Genomic DNA, 16,875 nt, shown 5'->3' with positions numbered 1-16,875 from the left:
CAGTTGAGGCAGCTATTAAATCCCCACATAGTCTTCTCTTCTTCAGACTAAATAAGCCCAATTCCCTCAGCCTCTCCTCCTATTTCACAATTTCTTTGCCTCCATTTTTCTGAGCAGGGACCGGGTCACCCCCCCACCGGGACCCCCAAAGGACCCAGGGAGGCGCACCCAGGTCCAGGGTCAGTGAGGATCTAGTTAGAGAACTTCTGGTGGGACTGGACGTATTTAAATCAGCTGGTCCTGAAGATCTCCAGCACCTCCTGCTCCTAAAGGTCTTGTTAAGTTAGAAAAGCTTTTGAATGCATGGTGTCTCTCAGACATGATGAAGAATGCTTTGTGCTTGAAAGCTTGTCTATCTTCATCCCAAGCATACAGTTGGTCCAATAACAGATAGCACCCACACAAAACTCCTGCCTCTCATATATTTTCTTTTGTCCTTTGTAAAATGTCTTGTCCTAGACCTCACCTCTAGACAAAGGATGCAAAGCAATCTCCCTGAACAGAAGCTGCAGTTTTTGCACACATCTTCATATAGAGAGTTATTATAGAGCCTCATCTGCTCCTAAATACAATGACTTGGGACCAGAATCCCCAGAGCTTGGGAAACTTCACCTAATTTTCTTTGTTTAGATTCTGAAAATTATTTCTGCTCGAATGATGTAATTTTCCCAGTGTTGACTTGGATTATAAAAGACTCGCCTTCCTGCTGACAATGACTTGTGCTTTCAATTCAGTAAGCCGTTGACATGGGTAGCTGTAGAAGACAGTTGGAGATTCAGTTTTGTTACATCCCTTTGATTAGTGTGAAGGGTCCAGAGGTCTTTTTGGTATTGATTTTGGGTTATCTTAGGCCACTGCTGTTCATGCCATTTTTAATCAATAAAAAGGGCCACAAAGATCTCGTCTGACTTCAGGCATGGAACTTTATCATAATGTATTATTTTGGGAAAGTGAATGGAATTCATAAAAGAAATATTTTGAACCAATTCCTTTCCTTAGGAAAATAGTACTGCCCTGTGTTATGAGATGGACACATTTCCTAAAGTGGTCCTATTCTGGGTATGCAGTGAGACATTGTGCTTTTGGTACTCCTGCAACCACAAATGTATCAGTGATAAAAATGAGTGTTACAGGAGTGGCATAGGTCTTTTCCTGTTACAGTACATTTTGATCTCATAATTATGGATCTGTTGTGATTGTGTATATACCAGAGTTTAGGTAAAAACGACTATATTCTAGGACTAGATTCAAACACAGTAGACTAGAATTGAAAGATTTGCTGGCTCAGGAGTTCAAAATCCTCTCCTTCTTGGACTGCTCTCAGGACTAGATCAGACAGATGAAGGTAAGTGACTACTGCTGCCATACGTCTCCTGATTATAGCTGTTTCGATTTATGGAAATATTTATCTTTTATAAGAGTACCACCATTCTTGTGTTACATAATCTCAATTCTGACTTTTTACTAAAGATAAAAGTAAATGCAATTTCAGGGGTGCAGGTTGTAGCCGTGTTGGTCTAGGGACATAGGCAGAGAGGGTTCTTTGGGTAAATCTTATATCTTTTATTAGACCATCTCAAATAGTTGGAAAAAAAATTCTTCTTTGCAAGCTTAGAGCTTGATGAAATGTATTTATACCTGAAAGCTTGCTTAAAATAATTTTCCTTTTATTTGAGTTGGGCTAATGCGATTTCATTCATTCTTATTGCCATTGATAGTATAAATAATAACATTTGTTTTGCTACTATTTTAAGTTTTTAGCTGAAAGATACTAAAACATGATAAGGATTCCATAGAAATGTGGATAACTTCAGGAATGATTTTGTATTCTATCTTCAGTTAAAGCACAGCGTTCCTATCAGGAAAGCAGAAACAGTGGTGTACAGAACTTGGTTAAAGGGGTATGTGGACATCACAGAGAAACCACATGAAGTAACTTTAACAGGGTCAGGATTTCATTTAAAATCTCCCATCTAGGGAAATACCTTGCAGCTAATCTCATTTAAATGTCCATGATTTGTCCTTTTGACCCATTCAGTAGCAAGTACCAACAAGCTTTGGTTTCTCTGCTCCTGAAAAGCCTGAGAGTTGTGTGTAGCTGTACTTTCTCTCACTCCTGCCTTTACATCCTGTATCTGTCCTCAGGGAAGCAAGCTCAGCTATCATCCAAAAAGTCATATGTGCACCTGACCCTTTGCAGGGTCAAGGCCACAGTATAGATGACTGCACTCAACTGCCTACCTGATTTCATTAACTATGTCACATACCTGCCAGACATATTAAAAAAACACGTGTGTCGAACATTTCAGTTGTGTGGATAGAACTGCGCAGAGTACTCTAGGGGAGGCCTAAACAGTGCCGTGTAGAGAGGCACATGCACCCCCTGAGAGTGCTGTTGTACCCCCTGACAGGCTGTGCTCCCTGCTTAGGCAATGGGCAGGGGGTGCAAGCGGGAGCGCCGGTGCCCCTCCTGCAAGTTTCAGCCAGGGAGTGGGAGAGCTACGGCCACTTCCGGGAGTGCTGCAACCACTTGACCTCCATAAGAACTACTTCACAGTCAGGGCGGCTAGGATCTGGAACCAACTTCCAAGGGAAATGGTGCTGGCTCCTACCCTGGGGGTCTTTAAGAAGAGGCTTGATGCATACCTGGCTGGGGTCATTTGAGCCCAGTTTTCTTCCTGCCCAGGCAGGGGGTCGGATTTGAAGATCTACAAGGTCCCTTTTGACCCTACTTCTATGCCTCTATGATTCTATGACTTCTGGGAGCACTGCGGCCACTTCGTGATCAGCCATGGCACCCCTCTCCCCCGCCATCGCTGAGATTGGTCCCAGTCACTGACTGGTTGCTTGGGGGGTGGCCCCTGACTAAGGTGACACCACCGTCCATGCTCCTAAGATCTTACATTTGTCCACATTGAACTTCATCCTGTTTGCTCTAGCCCAGCTTGCCAATATGTCAAGATCCTCTGTGTTCACCATCTTTCCCAGTTTCCTATGGTCTGCAGACTTGCTCAAGAAGCTTTCTATGCCAGCATCCAAAACATTAATAAACACTTTGAACAACAGCAGGCCCAGGACAGACCCCTGTCAAATGAAAGATGAATGCCAGGCCGTGTCACCTGGTTCTGCATTAGTCTTTAAAATAGGGGTAGGGGCTGTATGGCAAAAGAAGTGACAATAAAGATTTTCATGACTTCAGAATGTTTGAAAAACACTGATCTAGAGAAAAATGCTTCTGTGTCTAAAGTATGTAGATATAAGAAAATGAAAGGAAAATCATTTTTCAACACAAGAAATGTTTCAGGAAACATATTTTCCCAACTTTCCCTATCACAGGCCCATAGAATCAGCTGGGTGGGACCCCCTACAATATTTCTGCTGAAGATGGGCCAGATGGGAACAAGGGGAGCAGGATGTGTGGGACCAGCAAGCAGAAGGGATTCTGGCTAGACAGTCAGTTGATGAAGGCAATATCCTCAGGGCAGGCAAGTTTCTGTTTTCTGTGGCCAGGGCTGTTTCTTCAATTTTGAGCAGACAGCCATTTCACAGAAGAGGGGAAGTGGTTCTGAATCTGGCACCAAAGGGTTTACACAACAAGAAACGTGTGCCCACTCTATGAGCTTTTTCTTCTGGTCTTTTCTCATTTCCTTCAGGCCCAGCCCAGTGAAGAGAAGGAGCGAAGGTGCAATGCAACTTCAGCAACAGAATTTGTCCTGCTGGGACTCCTGAAGCACACCAAAGTCCACACCATCTTCCTGGCCATGATTTTACTGGCCTCCATTACTGCCTTCTCTGGAAATGCTCTCCTCATGTTTCTAATCCTAATGGATTCCTCCCTTCACACTCCCATGTACTTTTTCCTCAGGCAATTGGCCTTCATGGACATGGGTCCAAGCCTAATTGTTATCCCCAAAATGTCAATGGACTTTCTGATCCTGGGCAACACTATTTCTCTGGCACTTTGTGGGACTCAGATTTTCCTTCTGCTAATGATGGGTGGAGCAGAGGGTCTCCTTCTGGCTGTCATGTCTTATGACAGATATGTTGCAATTTGCAATCCTTTTCAATACCCCATTCTCATGAACAGGAAAATGTGCATGAGCCTGGCAGCTGCTGTCTGGGTTTGTGCAACGGTGAACGCCTCAATCCATACAGCTTATACTATGCACCTGCCCTACTGTGGTTCAAAAGACATTGATCACTTCTTCTGTGAGGTCCCCGCCCTGCTGAAACTGTCCTGCTCTGACACCTCCATATACGAGACTCTGGTGTTCATGAGTAGCATTGTCCTGCTCCTCATCCCTTTTTCCATCATACTAGCCTCTTACACTTGTATCCTCTCTACAGTCCTGAGGATGAAGTCAGCCAGAGGACAGCAGAAAGCCCTGGCCACTTGTTCCTCACATCTGACTGTGGTGGGGCTGTACTATGGGGCAACTATCTTCATGTACATCAGACCCAACACTTACCACTCTCCAGAGCAAGACAAGATGGTTGCTGTGTTTTACACTGTTGTCACCCCAGTTCTGAATCCCATCATATACAGCCTGAGAAACAGGGATGTCCTACGAGCCTTAATAAAGCTGGCTGGAAAATGCAGAATCCTCCACCAAAACTGATGTGAGGTCTACTTGCCTGATCTGTGCTAGGACTGAACGAAGCCCAGAAGCCCACTGATGGGGTTTTCTAGAATCAAGGGCATTTTGCCTCCTTTACCATTGAATCACTTCAGAAAAGGTGTCAAGAAGCTTCTTCCTGTCTCATCCCCTCCCCCTCTGCCACACACACTTTATATTATGGGAGATTGAACATGATTCTTGAATGTAGATAGCACCTCAAGTGGGATTGACATCCTGTATAGCCATAATCCTGGAGGAAATAGGTCATGTGTTTAGATTTGGACATTTCAAATGCCAGCTTGTCAAGGCAGGACTTTTGTATTGACTCTCCTTCCACTTGCATCAGTTTTATACCCATTATATTCCACTGAGTTCAGCAGTGGAGCCCTTGGTGTTAAAGGAGAAAAAAAAAAGCTCTGATTAAATCCTTGTCTTCTATCTTTAGCAGCCCCAAACATGAAAAAAGAGTAAGTGACTGTTAACCAACTAGGTCCATAAAATTTGCATAAAATATATTAATTTGGTTTATGTATTACATCATGGAAAAAAGGTAGGAAGGAGGAAACAGGAAGCTGCCAAGCTGTATATCTTGGAAATATGCAACAAAAATTGAAAAGGAAACTGTTCCCAACATCACCTCAACAAAATGCACAGATCCATGGGATGGATTCATGTGTTTGGGAGGAAATTCCTATCAGTTTTGATTTCTAAAGCCTTCCACTGCTGTGAGCACTGTATTATTAGTACAAGATGCGTGTCTTGTTCCCCCTGCCCACCTCCCGAGCTGAGTCTGTGGCACAGGTAGGAGGGCTCCACAAAGTCCTCGGGCAAAGTGGCTGATGAACCTGTTGATAGTAGGGCTGGTTCTGAAATTTCCCAGAAGGGGGAAACAGGTATGGGGTTTGGGGAGAAGAACGACCCCCATTTCATACCAGGGAAAGGAGATCGTTGAACAGTACGATCATTCCCGTGGCACTCAGGGCTCTGTTGGCTCAAATGGCCCAAGCAGCTCCCCTGGGGGCCAGAGCAGCCCTAGGACAGGTCTGTGCATTGCAGACTTGTGTAGTAAATTGTGTGATGAAGCTATCAAAGGAGAGGGAGCACATAGCCAGCTCCTCAGCCATGGCCAGGGTTGAAGGAGTTCATTTCTGTATTTCCAATGCATTGGCACAGCAGGGCTGGCCTCAGGTGTGGAGCGGATGGCTCACATGACTATTATGCCTGTCTACCCAAGTGGTATAGGTTTCCCAGGTGTGTGTGGCACCATGTCCAAACACCATTGGCCCAATTCAACTTAGCAGCATGGTAAGATTGTGTGTAATACACTCATGACCTACTGGGGCTAACTGTCAGTGAAATATTAGATGCATTGTCAAGACACACAAGGTTAGATTTTATTTTATGAATCTGAATAAAACATAAATTTCATTTAAATAATTACAGGAATAATGAAACAACGTCTTTTTTTTATTATTTGCCTCATTTGTTGTTTTGATACTGAAAATATCATATGGATAATGAATGCACATTCCAGTAAAGTTGCATGTGTTTTTGCCTCAATCTTTAATTGAATAATATAGCCTTAGGATCCTACCTAATTTCTCCTTACCTGGAGAAAAGTGTGTTGTGTTATATGTGACAAATGCACCACACCATCTCTCCATGAAAACATGGGTATAGTATGTGCTCTTTTCCAATCTTCTGGGACCTCATGACACCTCCATGACTTCTCAGGAAGAAAAAAAAAAAAAAAGCTGGTGATTCTGCAATGACGTCAGGCAATTACCCAAGTATTCTAAAACTTGGAAGTGGATGCCCTAGGTCTGAGCTAAATGGATAATAACACCATAATGTTAAATTGGTGAAACTAAGGTTAGATGCATAGTACTGCATATGTAATTGTAAAAGGGAACAAGAAAAATTAGGCAGGGAAGGAGGGAAATGAAGACTCCATGCCTCAACCTCTGAGCTCAGAAAAGAGCTACAGAGTGAACCTCCTAGGAGAGGACTAGGGGCTCGATCCGCTTAATGAGGAATGCAAGGGGACACAGCTTTGGGGTAAGGGACTCTTGTATAGGGAATGGGACCACCTTCTCCCCATGGAAACTGTGACTCGGGGTATCAGGAGACACGTGCTAGTGCCCCATGAATACTACATGAGGCTGCTGTTCTTGAAGACTAGCACTCCTTAGTAGGGCTCCTGGGTCTACAGAGCACAGAACACAGGTTGCTACTAACTGTTTACTAGCTTGAATTTCTTGAGGCTCTAAAAAACTCCAGCCAGTGGTGTCAAGTCTGCCACCAAGTGGGAACAACCTGAAGTCTTCACCCCTGTTAGACAACTTCTGGGGGGCCAAAACTAGCAAGTATGGCAAAAAACCAGCTTGGGTTAGCAGGGAACTCATCAGCAAACTAGGTCTCAAAAAGGAAGCTTATAAGAAGTGAAACTTGGATAAATAAATAGGGAGGACTATAAGAGCATTGCTCGGGCATGCAGGGATGAAGTCAGGAAGGACAAAGCACAACTGAGTTGCAGCTGGCAAGAAACATGAAGGGTAACAAGAAGGGTTTCTACAAGTATGTCGATAGCAAGAAGAGAATCAGGGAAAGTGTGGGTCCCTTACTGAATGGGGGAGACAACCTTGTGACAGAAGATGCGAACAAGGCTGAAGTGCCCAATGGCTTCTTCATCTCGTTCTTCACAGGTAAGCTCAGCTACCAGATTACTGCACTGGACAACAGGTTTGGTGTGGAGGTGAGCAGTCAACAGTGGTGAAAGAACAGTTTAGGGACTATTTAGAAAAGCTGAACATGTACAAGTCCATGGTGCCAGATGGGATTCACCCAGGGGCACTGAGGGAGTTGGCTGATGTGATCGCAGAGCCACGGACCATCATCTTTGAAAACATATGGCGATCAGGAGTGGTCCAGATGATTGGAAAAGGGTAAACATAGTGCCCATATTTAAGAAAGGGAAGGAGGAGGATCCAGGGAACTACAGACCAGTCAGCCTCACCTCTGTCCCTGAAAATATTATGAAGCAGATCCTCAAGGAATCCATTTCTAAGCACAGAGTTTCATAGTTTCATAATTTCAGTTCAGGGCTGGAAGGGTCCTTACAAACCATCAGGTCCAACCACCCTGCGCTTGGGCAGGAAAGACTGCTGGGATCAGATGACCCCAGCAAGCTGGGCATCAAGACACTTTTTGAAGATTGCCAGGTTGGGTGACTGTACAACCTTTTTGGGGTGCCTGTTCCAAACCCTTGGTAGTGTCACAACCCAAAGTTGTGATTTTTGTTTGTGTGTGCTTCGGCACTGCTAAATTGTTCCCGCTAAATTACAGCTTCTTTGCACGGTGGAGTTTTCTGCTGCAGAGGAGAACCCCGGTGCAAAAGAATTCCCGCCCATTTGAAGCTTTCTTTGCAGGGTGAATTTCTCTGCTGCAGAGGAGAGATGCTCGTTGCAAAGAGTTCCCGCCATTCATATTATAATTGGAGCCCCATTATTGGCTTGTGCTAAATTATTCATACTTGGCGGCTAGTGATTGGCTTGCTAGCCGTATAAAAAACTTGAGTGGTTTCCGCCCAAGTTGGAGGACTCCACGAACATCAGGAGGGGGAGACTTCACCCTGTGTGAAGATCTCTAAGCGCTGCAGATCCTTACGGACCCAGCGCATTTCAAGCAGGCTACAGGGGTCTGATCAGACTCTCGCCTCTCTCCGTCGCCGAGCGCAATCCTCGACGTATCCCTCTTCTCTGCGTGCAAAAGTTCCACGGAGCCTAGCAAACTTCGTGTAAGTCTATTCAGAGCTCTTTGTTTCGAGTACTTTCTTCGGTTGGTGCGACGGGCTCACAGCTTAGAGCCTCCAACCGGATGGGCTAGAAGAGTGTTCACAGAAAGGAACTCTAGTCCACCTCTCTTCTTTTCTATCTGTAACCGCAACTCAAGCAAGTTTTCCTGCCTGCACTGCGACCATCTACGGTGTAAGCAAAATAATCTTTAAATCAACCATTACGCATTCCGTGACTAATTCTAGCTCGCCGCCCGTTTTCTCCGACCCCGCGTGCCCGGGCTGCTAGCCACAGCCCACGTGCACAAAAAGGGCCCCGGATCACTCCCAGCCCGCACAGGTATTTCACTTGTAAAGAAGTTTTTCCTTATGTCCAATCTGAAGTGATATTCAACCAGTATGTGCCCATTGTTTCTTGCCCTCTCCTTTAGGGCCTTGGTAAACAGTTGCTCCCCTAGGCCTGATTTACACCCCTAATATACTTATTAGCTGTTACCAAGCCCCTCTGAGACTTCTCCAGGTTGAACAGTCCCAAGTCTTTCAGCCTCTCCTCATATGACCTGCTCTCTAGGCCTCTATTTATGTGCTTGGCCCTCCTTTGGACTCTCTTGAGCTTCTCCACATCCTTCCTGAACTGTGGCACCCAGAAGTGGATGCAGTATGCCAGCTGTGGTCTAACCAAGGCTGAGCTGAGTGGAAGGATGACATTCTTAGCCTTGCTGAAGATGCCTTGGTAGCTGTATGCCAGTGTTTGATTAGCTCTGCCAGCTACACCATCACATTCCTGGCTCATGTTCATTTTATGGTCTATCATGACACCCAGGTCTCATTCAGTTGTGGCGCTGGCAAGCGTAGCACTGCCAAGTCTGTAAGTGTGTTGCAGATTATTTCACCCCAGATGGAGCACTTTACATTTCTCCATATTAAACCTCAACAGGTTGAGTTTTACCTACCTCACAAGCCTGTCCAGGTCAGCCTGTATTGCCAGCCTGTACTCGAGTGTGACCATAGAGCTCCATAGTTTGGTGTCGTCAACAAACTTTGCCAGTTTGCTTTTTATACCCAAATCCAAATAGTTGGTGAACATGTTGAAAAGCACTGCTTCAAGTACTGAACCCTGGGGGACACCACTGGTCACTTTTCACCATGTTGACCCAGTTCTGTCAGTCAATACTCTTTGGGTCCTACCTCGGAGCCAGTTACCTAGCCACCGGGCCATAAAGTAGTCGGGGCCATATGTTCCCAATTTTACCATGAGTACATCATGGGAGCCCTTTTGAAGTCCAAGTTTATGACATCTACCTCATTTCCCCTATCCAGGTGGTGAGTTGCCTGGTCATAGAAAGAAATGAGGTTGGCCTGGCATGCTCAGCCCATAGTGAAGCCATGTTGGCTATGCTTCAGAATATTGCCTTTTGTTAGCCTGTCAGTAATGGATTTTTCGATCATTTTCTCCAGGATTTTACCAGGGAGTGAGGTCAAACTTATTGCCTGTTAATTTCCCAGGTCCTCCTTTCTTCCTTTCCTAAAGATAGGCACCACATTGGCCTTCTTCCAGTGGTGTGGGACTTCTCCCGAGTGCCAAGAGATTTCAAATAACTTTGTCATAAGTTGCACAATGATGTCAGCCAGTTCTTTTAGCACTCGGGTGTAGTTCATCTGATTTTGCTGACTTGATATTTAGCCTTTGCAGGTGCTCCCCCACAAGATCTTCACCAGCTATGGGAGGGTGATCACCCCCACCGTAATCATCCTATATCCTATCAAGCAGGCTAACACCGCTGTACTGGTGGAATACTGATGTGAAGTATGGATTCAGGAGTTTGGTGTTGTCCTGAGTATCAGTTAGCAGCTGTCCCATTTCATTCATTAGGAGCCCTATGCTTCCCTTATTTTTTCTCCAACTTCCTACATATCTAAACAAGGACTTTTTGTTGTCCTTGATTCCAGTTACCAATTTGTATTTGGTTTGCACTTATGCTGTCCTAATCGGCTCCCTACAGGTGTAGGCTATTGTTAAGTCCTCCTCTTTGGTGGTTATTTCTGACTTCCACCCTTTGTAGGCTTCTCTTTTTAGGACGTCCATGACTTACCTCTTGGGTCAAGGGGATCACCCAACACTTGTTACCTTTCTTATGAAAGGAAATGGACTTCCTTTGTGCTCCTAAGATTGCTTCCTTGAGGAATGACCACTATCCTTACACTCCCTTCCTCACTGGACTACGGTTCAGCAAGGTCTCACCAACCAATCTCCTAAGCTTGTGGAAGTCAGCTTATCTAAAATGCAGGATTTCTAACCTACTGTCCAATTTCCTTGATTTACGGTGATGGAGAAAGTGATCATCTTTTGGTCACTGTCACCCAGTTTCCCGTTGATCCTCAGGCTGCTCAATCGATCGTCCCCTTTGGCCAGAACCAATTTAAGGAGTACCTTGCCCCTGCTCAGCCTGTAGACTTCTTGAGTTAGATAGAGCTCTTCAATGCAAGTGAGGAAGCTTTTTGACCAATCCAGTCTTGCTGAGTGCTCATTCAATGAGATGTTTGGGTAGCTGAAGTCAACCCTGATGACTATGCCCTGAAAGCATACAGCCTCTGCCAGTTCTCTAGAGATTCCTAGTTGAGCTCTTCCTCTTGGTTTGGAGGTCTGTAATAAACTCCTACAGTCCAATCCCCTTCCCATTGCTCTCCCTGTATCTTGACCCAGAGGGTCTCAAGTCACCCTTCTTTTTTTCCAATCTTCACTTCTAGGGAGGTGTAATTTATTTCACAAAGAGAGCAACTCCTCTGCCCTTCTTCCCAACACAATCCCTCCTATACAGGGTGTAACTCCCTATACCTGTGGTCCACCTGGAGGAGGAGAAGGTGATTAGGAGCAGTCAGCATGGATTCACCAAGGGCAAGTCATGTATGATCAGCCTGATCCCCTTCTATGACATGGTGATTAGCTCTGTGGGTGTGGGGAGACCAGTGGATGTGGTATATCTTGATTTGAGCAAGGCTTTTGAAAATTCTCCCACAACATTCTTGTAGGAAACCTAAGGAAGTATGGGCTGGATAAATGGACTGTAAGGTGGCCTGAAAAATGGCTGACTCATTGGGGTGACAGAGTAGTAATCAATGGCTCAATGTCTAGTTGGCAGCTGGTATCAAGCTGAGTGCCCCAGGAGGTTGGTCCTGGGGACAGTTTTCTTCAATGTCTTCATCAGTGATCTGGAAGATGGCACAGAGTGCACCCTCAGCAAGTTTGCAGATGACACCAAGCTGGGGTAGTTGTAGATATGCTGCAGGGTAGGTCTAGTATTCAGAGCGACCTAGACATATTGGAGGATTGGGCTAAAAGAAATCTTATGAGGCCCAACAAGGACAAGTGAAAAGTCTTGCATTTAGGACAGAATAATCCCATTCACTGGTACAGGCTGGGGTCTGACTGGCTGGGCAGCAGCTCTGCAGAAAATGCCCTGGAGGTTACAATGGACAATAAACTGAATATGAACCAACAGTGTGCACTTGTTGCAAAAAAGGCTAATGACATACTGGGCTGCATTGGTACCAGCAGGTCATGGGAAGTGTTTGATTATTCCCCTGGTGAGGTCACATCTGGAGTACTTTGTTCAGTTTTGCACACCCCTTCCCCCCACAGAAAGGATGTAGACAAATTGGATAGGGTCCAGCAGAGGGAAACAAAAATGGTAGGGGGGCAGGGGGACATGATGCATGAGGAAAGATTGAGAGAACTGGGCTTATTTAGTCTAAAGAGGAGACTGAGTGAGGATTTAATAGGGGCCTTAAACTACCTGAAGGGGAGTTAAAAAAATGACAGAGCTAGACTGTCCTCAGTGAACAGAGACCCATTTATGGGCCTTGGCACAGAGCTGGAGAATTTTGGGCCAAGGTAATGTATCTTGTAGCTGTACAGGACATGAGGCTGTCCCTTAGTTTCTGCTGGTACATATATGTTAACCAGAGCTCTCTCCTTCCTGTCCCAAATCTAAAACAGCCTCAAGTTCAGTTCTGGTCAGAGTCCAATTTAGGGCCAAAAGGGGGTGAAGGAGGCTCTGACCCTTAATCTGTACTCTGGGAATCCTGTGGGTTTTCCAATGAAATATGGGCCAGATTTCATAGATTTCATAGACATTAGGGCTGGAAGGGGCCTCGGAAGATCATCGAGTCCAGCCCCCCGCCCAAAGGGCAGGAAGTCAGCTGGGGTCATAGGATCCCAGCAAGATAAGCATCCAGTTTCATCTTGAAGGTGTTCAATGTAGGCGCTTGAACAACCTCCAGTGGCAGGCTGTTCCAGACCTTGGGGGCTCGGAAGAAGTAAAGAAATTCTTCCTTATGTCCAGCCTGAAACGATCTTGTAGTAGTTTGTGACCATTCGACCTCGTCATCCCTTGGGGAGCTCTGGTGAACAAATGTTCCCCCAGATACTGGTGTTCACCCCTGATAAACTTGTAGGTGGCCATCAGATCACCCCTGAGCCTGCGCTTTTCCAGGCTAAAGAGCCCCAGGGCTCTCAGCCTGTCATCGTAGGGTCTGCTTCCCTGACCTCTGATCATGTGCGTGGCTCTTCTCTGGACTCTCTCAAGCTTCTCCACATCCTTTTTGAATTGTGGAGCCCAAAACTGGACGCAGTACTCCAGCTGCGGCCTCACTAAGGCCGAGTACAGGGGGAGAATGACGTCCCGGGATTTGCTTGAGAAGCATCTATGGATGCAAGCCACCGTTTTGGTCGCTTTACTAGCCGCAGCATCGCATTGCAGGCTCATGTTCATCTTGTGGTCAATGATGACCCCCAAGTCTCTTTCTTCCATAGTGCTAGCCAACATAGCACTGCCGAGCCTATAAGGATGCTGCAGGTTTTTTTTCCCCAAGGTGGAGAACCTTGCATTTACCGGCGTTGAACACCATCAGATTCTCGTCCGCCCACCATCAGATTCTCGTCTGAGCCTGTCCAGGTCAGCCTGGATCATCTGCCTGTCTTCTGGTGTGGATGCTTTGCCCCAAAGTTTGGTGTCATCTGCGAACTTGGCCAGTCCGCTTCTGACTCCAGTGTCCACATCATTAATGAAGATGTTGAACAATATGGGTCCAAGGACAGAGCCCTGGGGGACCCCACTGGTCACAGGACACCACGATGAGTGACTTCCATCAATTACTACCCTCTGGGTCCGACCCCAGAGCCAATTTTCCAGCCAGTGGATCGTGGAGGACCCAAGGCGACAATTGGCCAGTTTCTCCAAGAGATGATCATGGGACACCAGATCGAAGGATTTTTGAAGTCAAGATATATGACATCAATCTCATCTCCCTTGTCCAGGTGATAGGTCACCTGGTCGTAGAAGGAAATGAGATTGGTCAAGCAAGACCTACCCGCAACAAACCCATGCTGGCTATCCCTTAAGATGTTGGCGTCGGCCAGTCCATTAAGGATGGCCTCCTTAATAAACTTTTCTAAGATCTTCCCCGGGATAGAAGTCAGGCTGATGGGCCTATAGTTAGCCGGATCCACTTTCCTCCCTTTCTTGAAGATAGGCACCACATTGGCCTTCTTCCAGTCTTTGGGCACTACACCAGAGCGCCAAGAGTTTTCAAAGATCTGCGCTAGAGGCTGGGCTATGATGCTCGCCAGCTCCTTGAGTACCCTGGGGTGAAGATTGTCAGGGCCGGCTGACTTGAAGGTATCCAGCTTCTCAAGATGTTCCTTCACAAAGTCAGCATTAATGGAGGGCAGGGGATCACCCTCACCCGGACTTCCCGGCCCTGTAGCGGGCATGGGCGTCCCATGGGGCTGATGAAAGACCGACGCAAAGTACCTATTTAATAGGTTGGCTTTTTCCTGGGCGTCAGTTGTCAGTTGCCCCATCTGGTTCAGCAGGGGTCCAACATTGCCCCTGCTTTTCCTCCGGCTCCCCACATATCTGAAAAAGGACTTTTTATTGTCCTTGATGCTCAAAGCTAGCTGGAGTTCAGTTGCAGCCTTGGCTTTCCTGGTCTGCTCCCTACAGGACCGGACCAGTGCAGAATAATCCTCCTTGGAGGTGACTCCCATCCTCCATCCTTTGTAGGCCTTTCTTTTCAGCCTCGGGAGGTCTGCTAGGTCCCTGGAGAGCCAGGGAGGCTGCTGTGCCCTCTTGCTGCCTTTCCTCCGGGATGGAATAGCCTTAGTTTGTGCATTGAGGATCGCTCCCTTGAGGAGCAACCACTCTTCTTGAACTCCCCTCTCCCTGTGGTCACAGTCCCTGAGGGCCTCACTGACAAGCCTCCTGAGCTTGTCAAAGTCGGCTTTCCTGAAGTCAAGGACTTCCGTGTTGCTGACTGACTTGCCAGCTTTTTGGCAGATGGTGAAGGTGATCAGCTCGTGGTCGCTGTCACCCCGCTTCCCATCGATCACTAGGTCGCCGACTAGGTCATCCCCAGTAGCCAGTACCAGGTCGAGCAGCGCTTTGCCTCTCGTTGGCCCATAGACTTCTTGAGTCAGGTAGAGGTCATCCACGCATGAGAGGAAGCTCTGCGACCGCTCAGATTTTGCTGAGCGATCCTCCCACGAGATGTCTGGGTAATTGAAGTCACCCATGACAACCATGGTCCTGGAGCAAGCTGCCTCAGCCAGTTCCTGGGCAAACTCCTGGTCAAGCTCAGGACTTTGGGTGGGAGGTCTGTAATAGACTTCCACCATTGTGTCCCCGGTGCCGTGCTCCCCATGGATTTTAACCCAGAGGGTCTCCAGCCGTCCACCCTGGTCACCAATATCGGCTTGCAGGGACGTGTAGCTTTCCTTAACATAGAGAGCTACACCCCCGCCCCTTTTCTCTACACGATCCCTCCTGTACAGGGTATAGCCATCTATACCCGTGGTCCAGTCACGGGTGGAGTCCCACCAGGTCTCCGTGATCCCTATGACATCGTAATTGTTTGCACTGAGCAGGAGGATGAGCTCCTCCTGCTTATTCCCCAAGCTCCTGGCATTAGTGTACAGGCAGGCAAGTGCCCCCTGGGGGCTCCTTCCTTGCCTACAGATTTTACCAGGGCTGGGGCCGGGGTGGGCTCCCTTGAGTGCCGTGATCCGCTGGCTTTGCAAGGATTGCTCAGCGGGCCAGCAGTGGCGGTAGTCCCCCCGTCCCCCAATGGGCTTAGTTTAAAGCTCGGTGGAGCAGGTCAGCCAGTCTGGCTGAGAAGAGCCTCCTCCCTAGGGGAGAGAGGTGGAGGCCATCTCTTCCCAGCAGCTCGCTGCCTCTCTCGCCAAAGAGCGGGCTGTGGTCATGAAAGCCAAAGCCTTCCTGACGACACCAGTGCTGCAGTCTTTGGTTGACCACATAGATCCTCCTGTCCCTTCTCAGCCCATAGCCTGAGACTGGGAGGATCGACCAGAACACCACCTGTGCCCCCAGACCCTTAAGCCCCGCTCCCAAATCCCTGTAGCCCCTCATGACCTGGCTGGGAGTGCTCCGAGCCGTGTCCTTGGTGCCCACATGAATAAGGAGCATGCTATAGTGGTCTGTGGGTTTGAGGAGCTTGGGGATCCTCTCCGCAATGTCCCGGATGCGGGCCCTGGGAAGCAGCAGACTTGCCGGGCTAAGGGGTCGGGGTGGCAGATTGGCCCCTCCGTCCCCCTCAGGAGGGAGTCTCCCACAACAAACACCTTACGTTTTGTCTTGGGGAGAGCAGGGGCGGGAGCTGCAGTGGGGCCCATGTTGCCTGTGGGGGCCGGCAACTCAGCAGGCTCTGCTGGGGCAGCAAGAGGTGTGTACCTGTTGCTCAGCTCTGGTGGGGCAGGGGCCTTGGTGCGGCGGGCCTTAGGGCCCTTGACCACCTTGGTCCATGCCCCTGGCTGGACACAGGAGGTCCCAGAGTCCTTCTTTGGCCTGGAGGGAGACTGTGGTCTACCCTCCGCCTCCCGGGGGAGAAGGGCCTGGCAGTAGGAGTCTCTCTCCTGCTCGCAGTCGCTGATGGCACGCAGTCTCTGGACTGTGGCCTGGAGCTCCTCCAGCTGGTGCGCCAGAGACCCCAAAAGGGAGCAGACCCCGCAAGGGGAGGTCACCATGCTCCCAGGCCCCAGAGCCTGAAAAAGGGACAGGCCGAGAGCCAGGGGCTCCGTCTGCGTGGAGCCCGGGACCAGGGGCTCCGTCTGGGCGGCCGTCTCTGAGGTGCCGGGGGGCGCGGAGCCCGAGGGGACCCTCGGGGTGCGGCGCGTGCCCATCCGTGTCATGCCTCTGGTGGGCTGGCTACAGCTGGGGCTGTCTACCCTGGGGGGGGCGCAGGCAGGGTCCGGCACCCTCCCGCAAACCCTCCCGCGCTAACTCACGCGCCGGCAGAGAAGTGTGCCTGTTTGCGCAGCTCCGGTCGCGTGGCTCCCTGGGGGGCTGGGCCAAGTAGGGGCCTGGGCGGGGCTTGCCCCGGCCCAGCTCCACTCAGCCGCCGCCTCCCACACACACACTAAGGGGTTAGCCCCCTCTCTGCACAGGC

The 16,875-nt window shown here is 48.4% G+C and overlaps 1 protein-coding gene across 1 annotated transcript; it reads left to right on the top strand.

Moving 5' to 3' along the window:
• The first annotated feature begins 1,339 nt into the window (after positions 1-1,339).
• On the top strand, positions 1,340-4,619 carry LOC132244074 (olfactory receptor 2Z1-like). Its single transcript, XM_059715001.1, has 2 exons — positions 1,340-1,345; positions 3,654-4,619. Exons 1-2 carry the CDS (start codon positions 1,340-1,342, stop codon positions 4,617-4,619), a joined length of 972 nt encoding a protein of 323 aa, XP_059570984.1.
• Positions 4,620-16,875: the final 12,256 nt, after the last annotated feature.

This window comes from Alligator mississippiensis, chromosome 11 (genome assembly GCF_030867095.1).
Source record: "Alligator mississippiensis isolate rAllMis1 chromosome 11, rAllMis1, whole genome shotgun sequence".
NCBI classification, from domain to species: Eukaryota; Metazoa; Chordata; order Crocodylia; family Alligatoridae; genus Alligator; species Alligator mississippiensis.
This window is presented reverse-complemented; position numbering and strand designations above follow the sequence as displayed.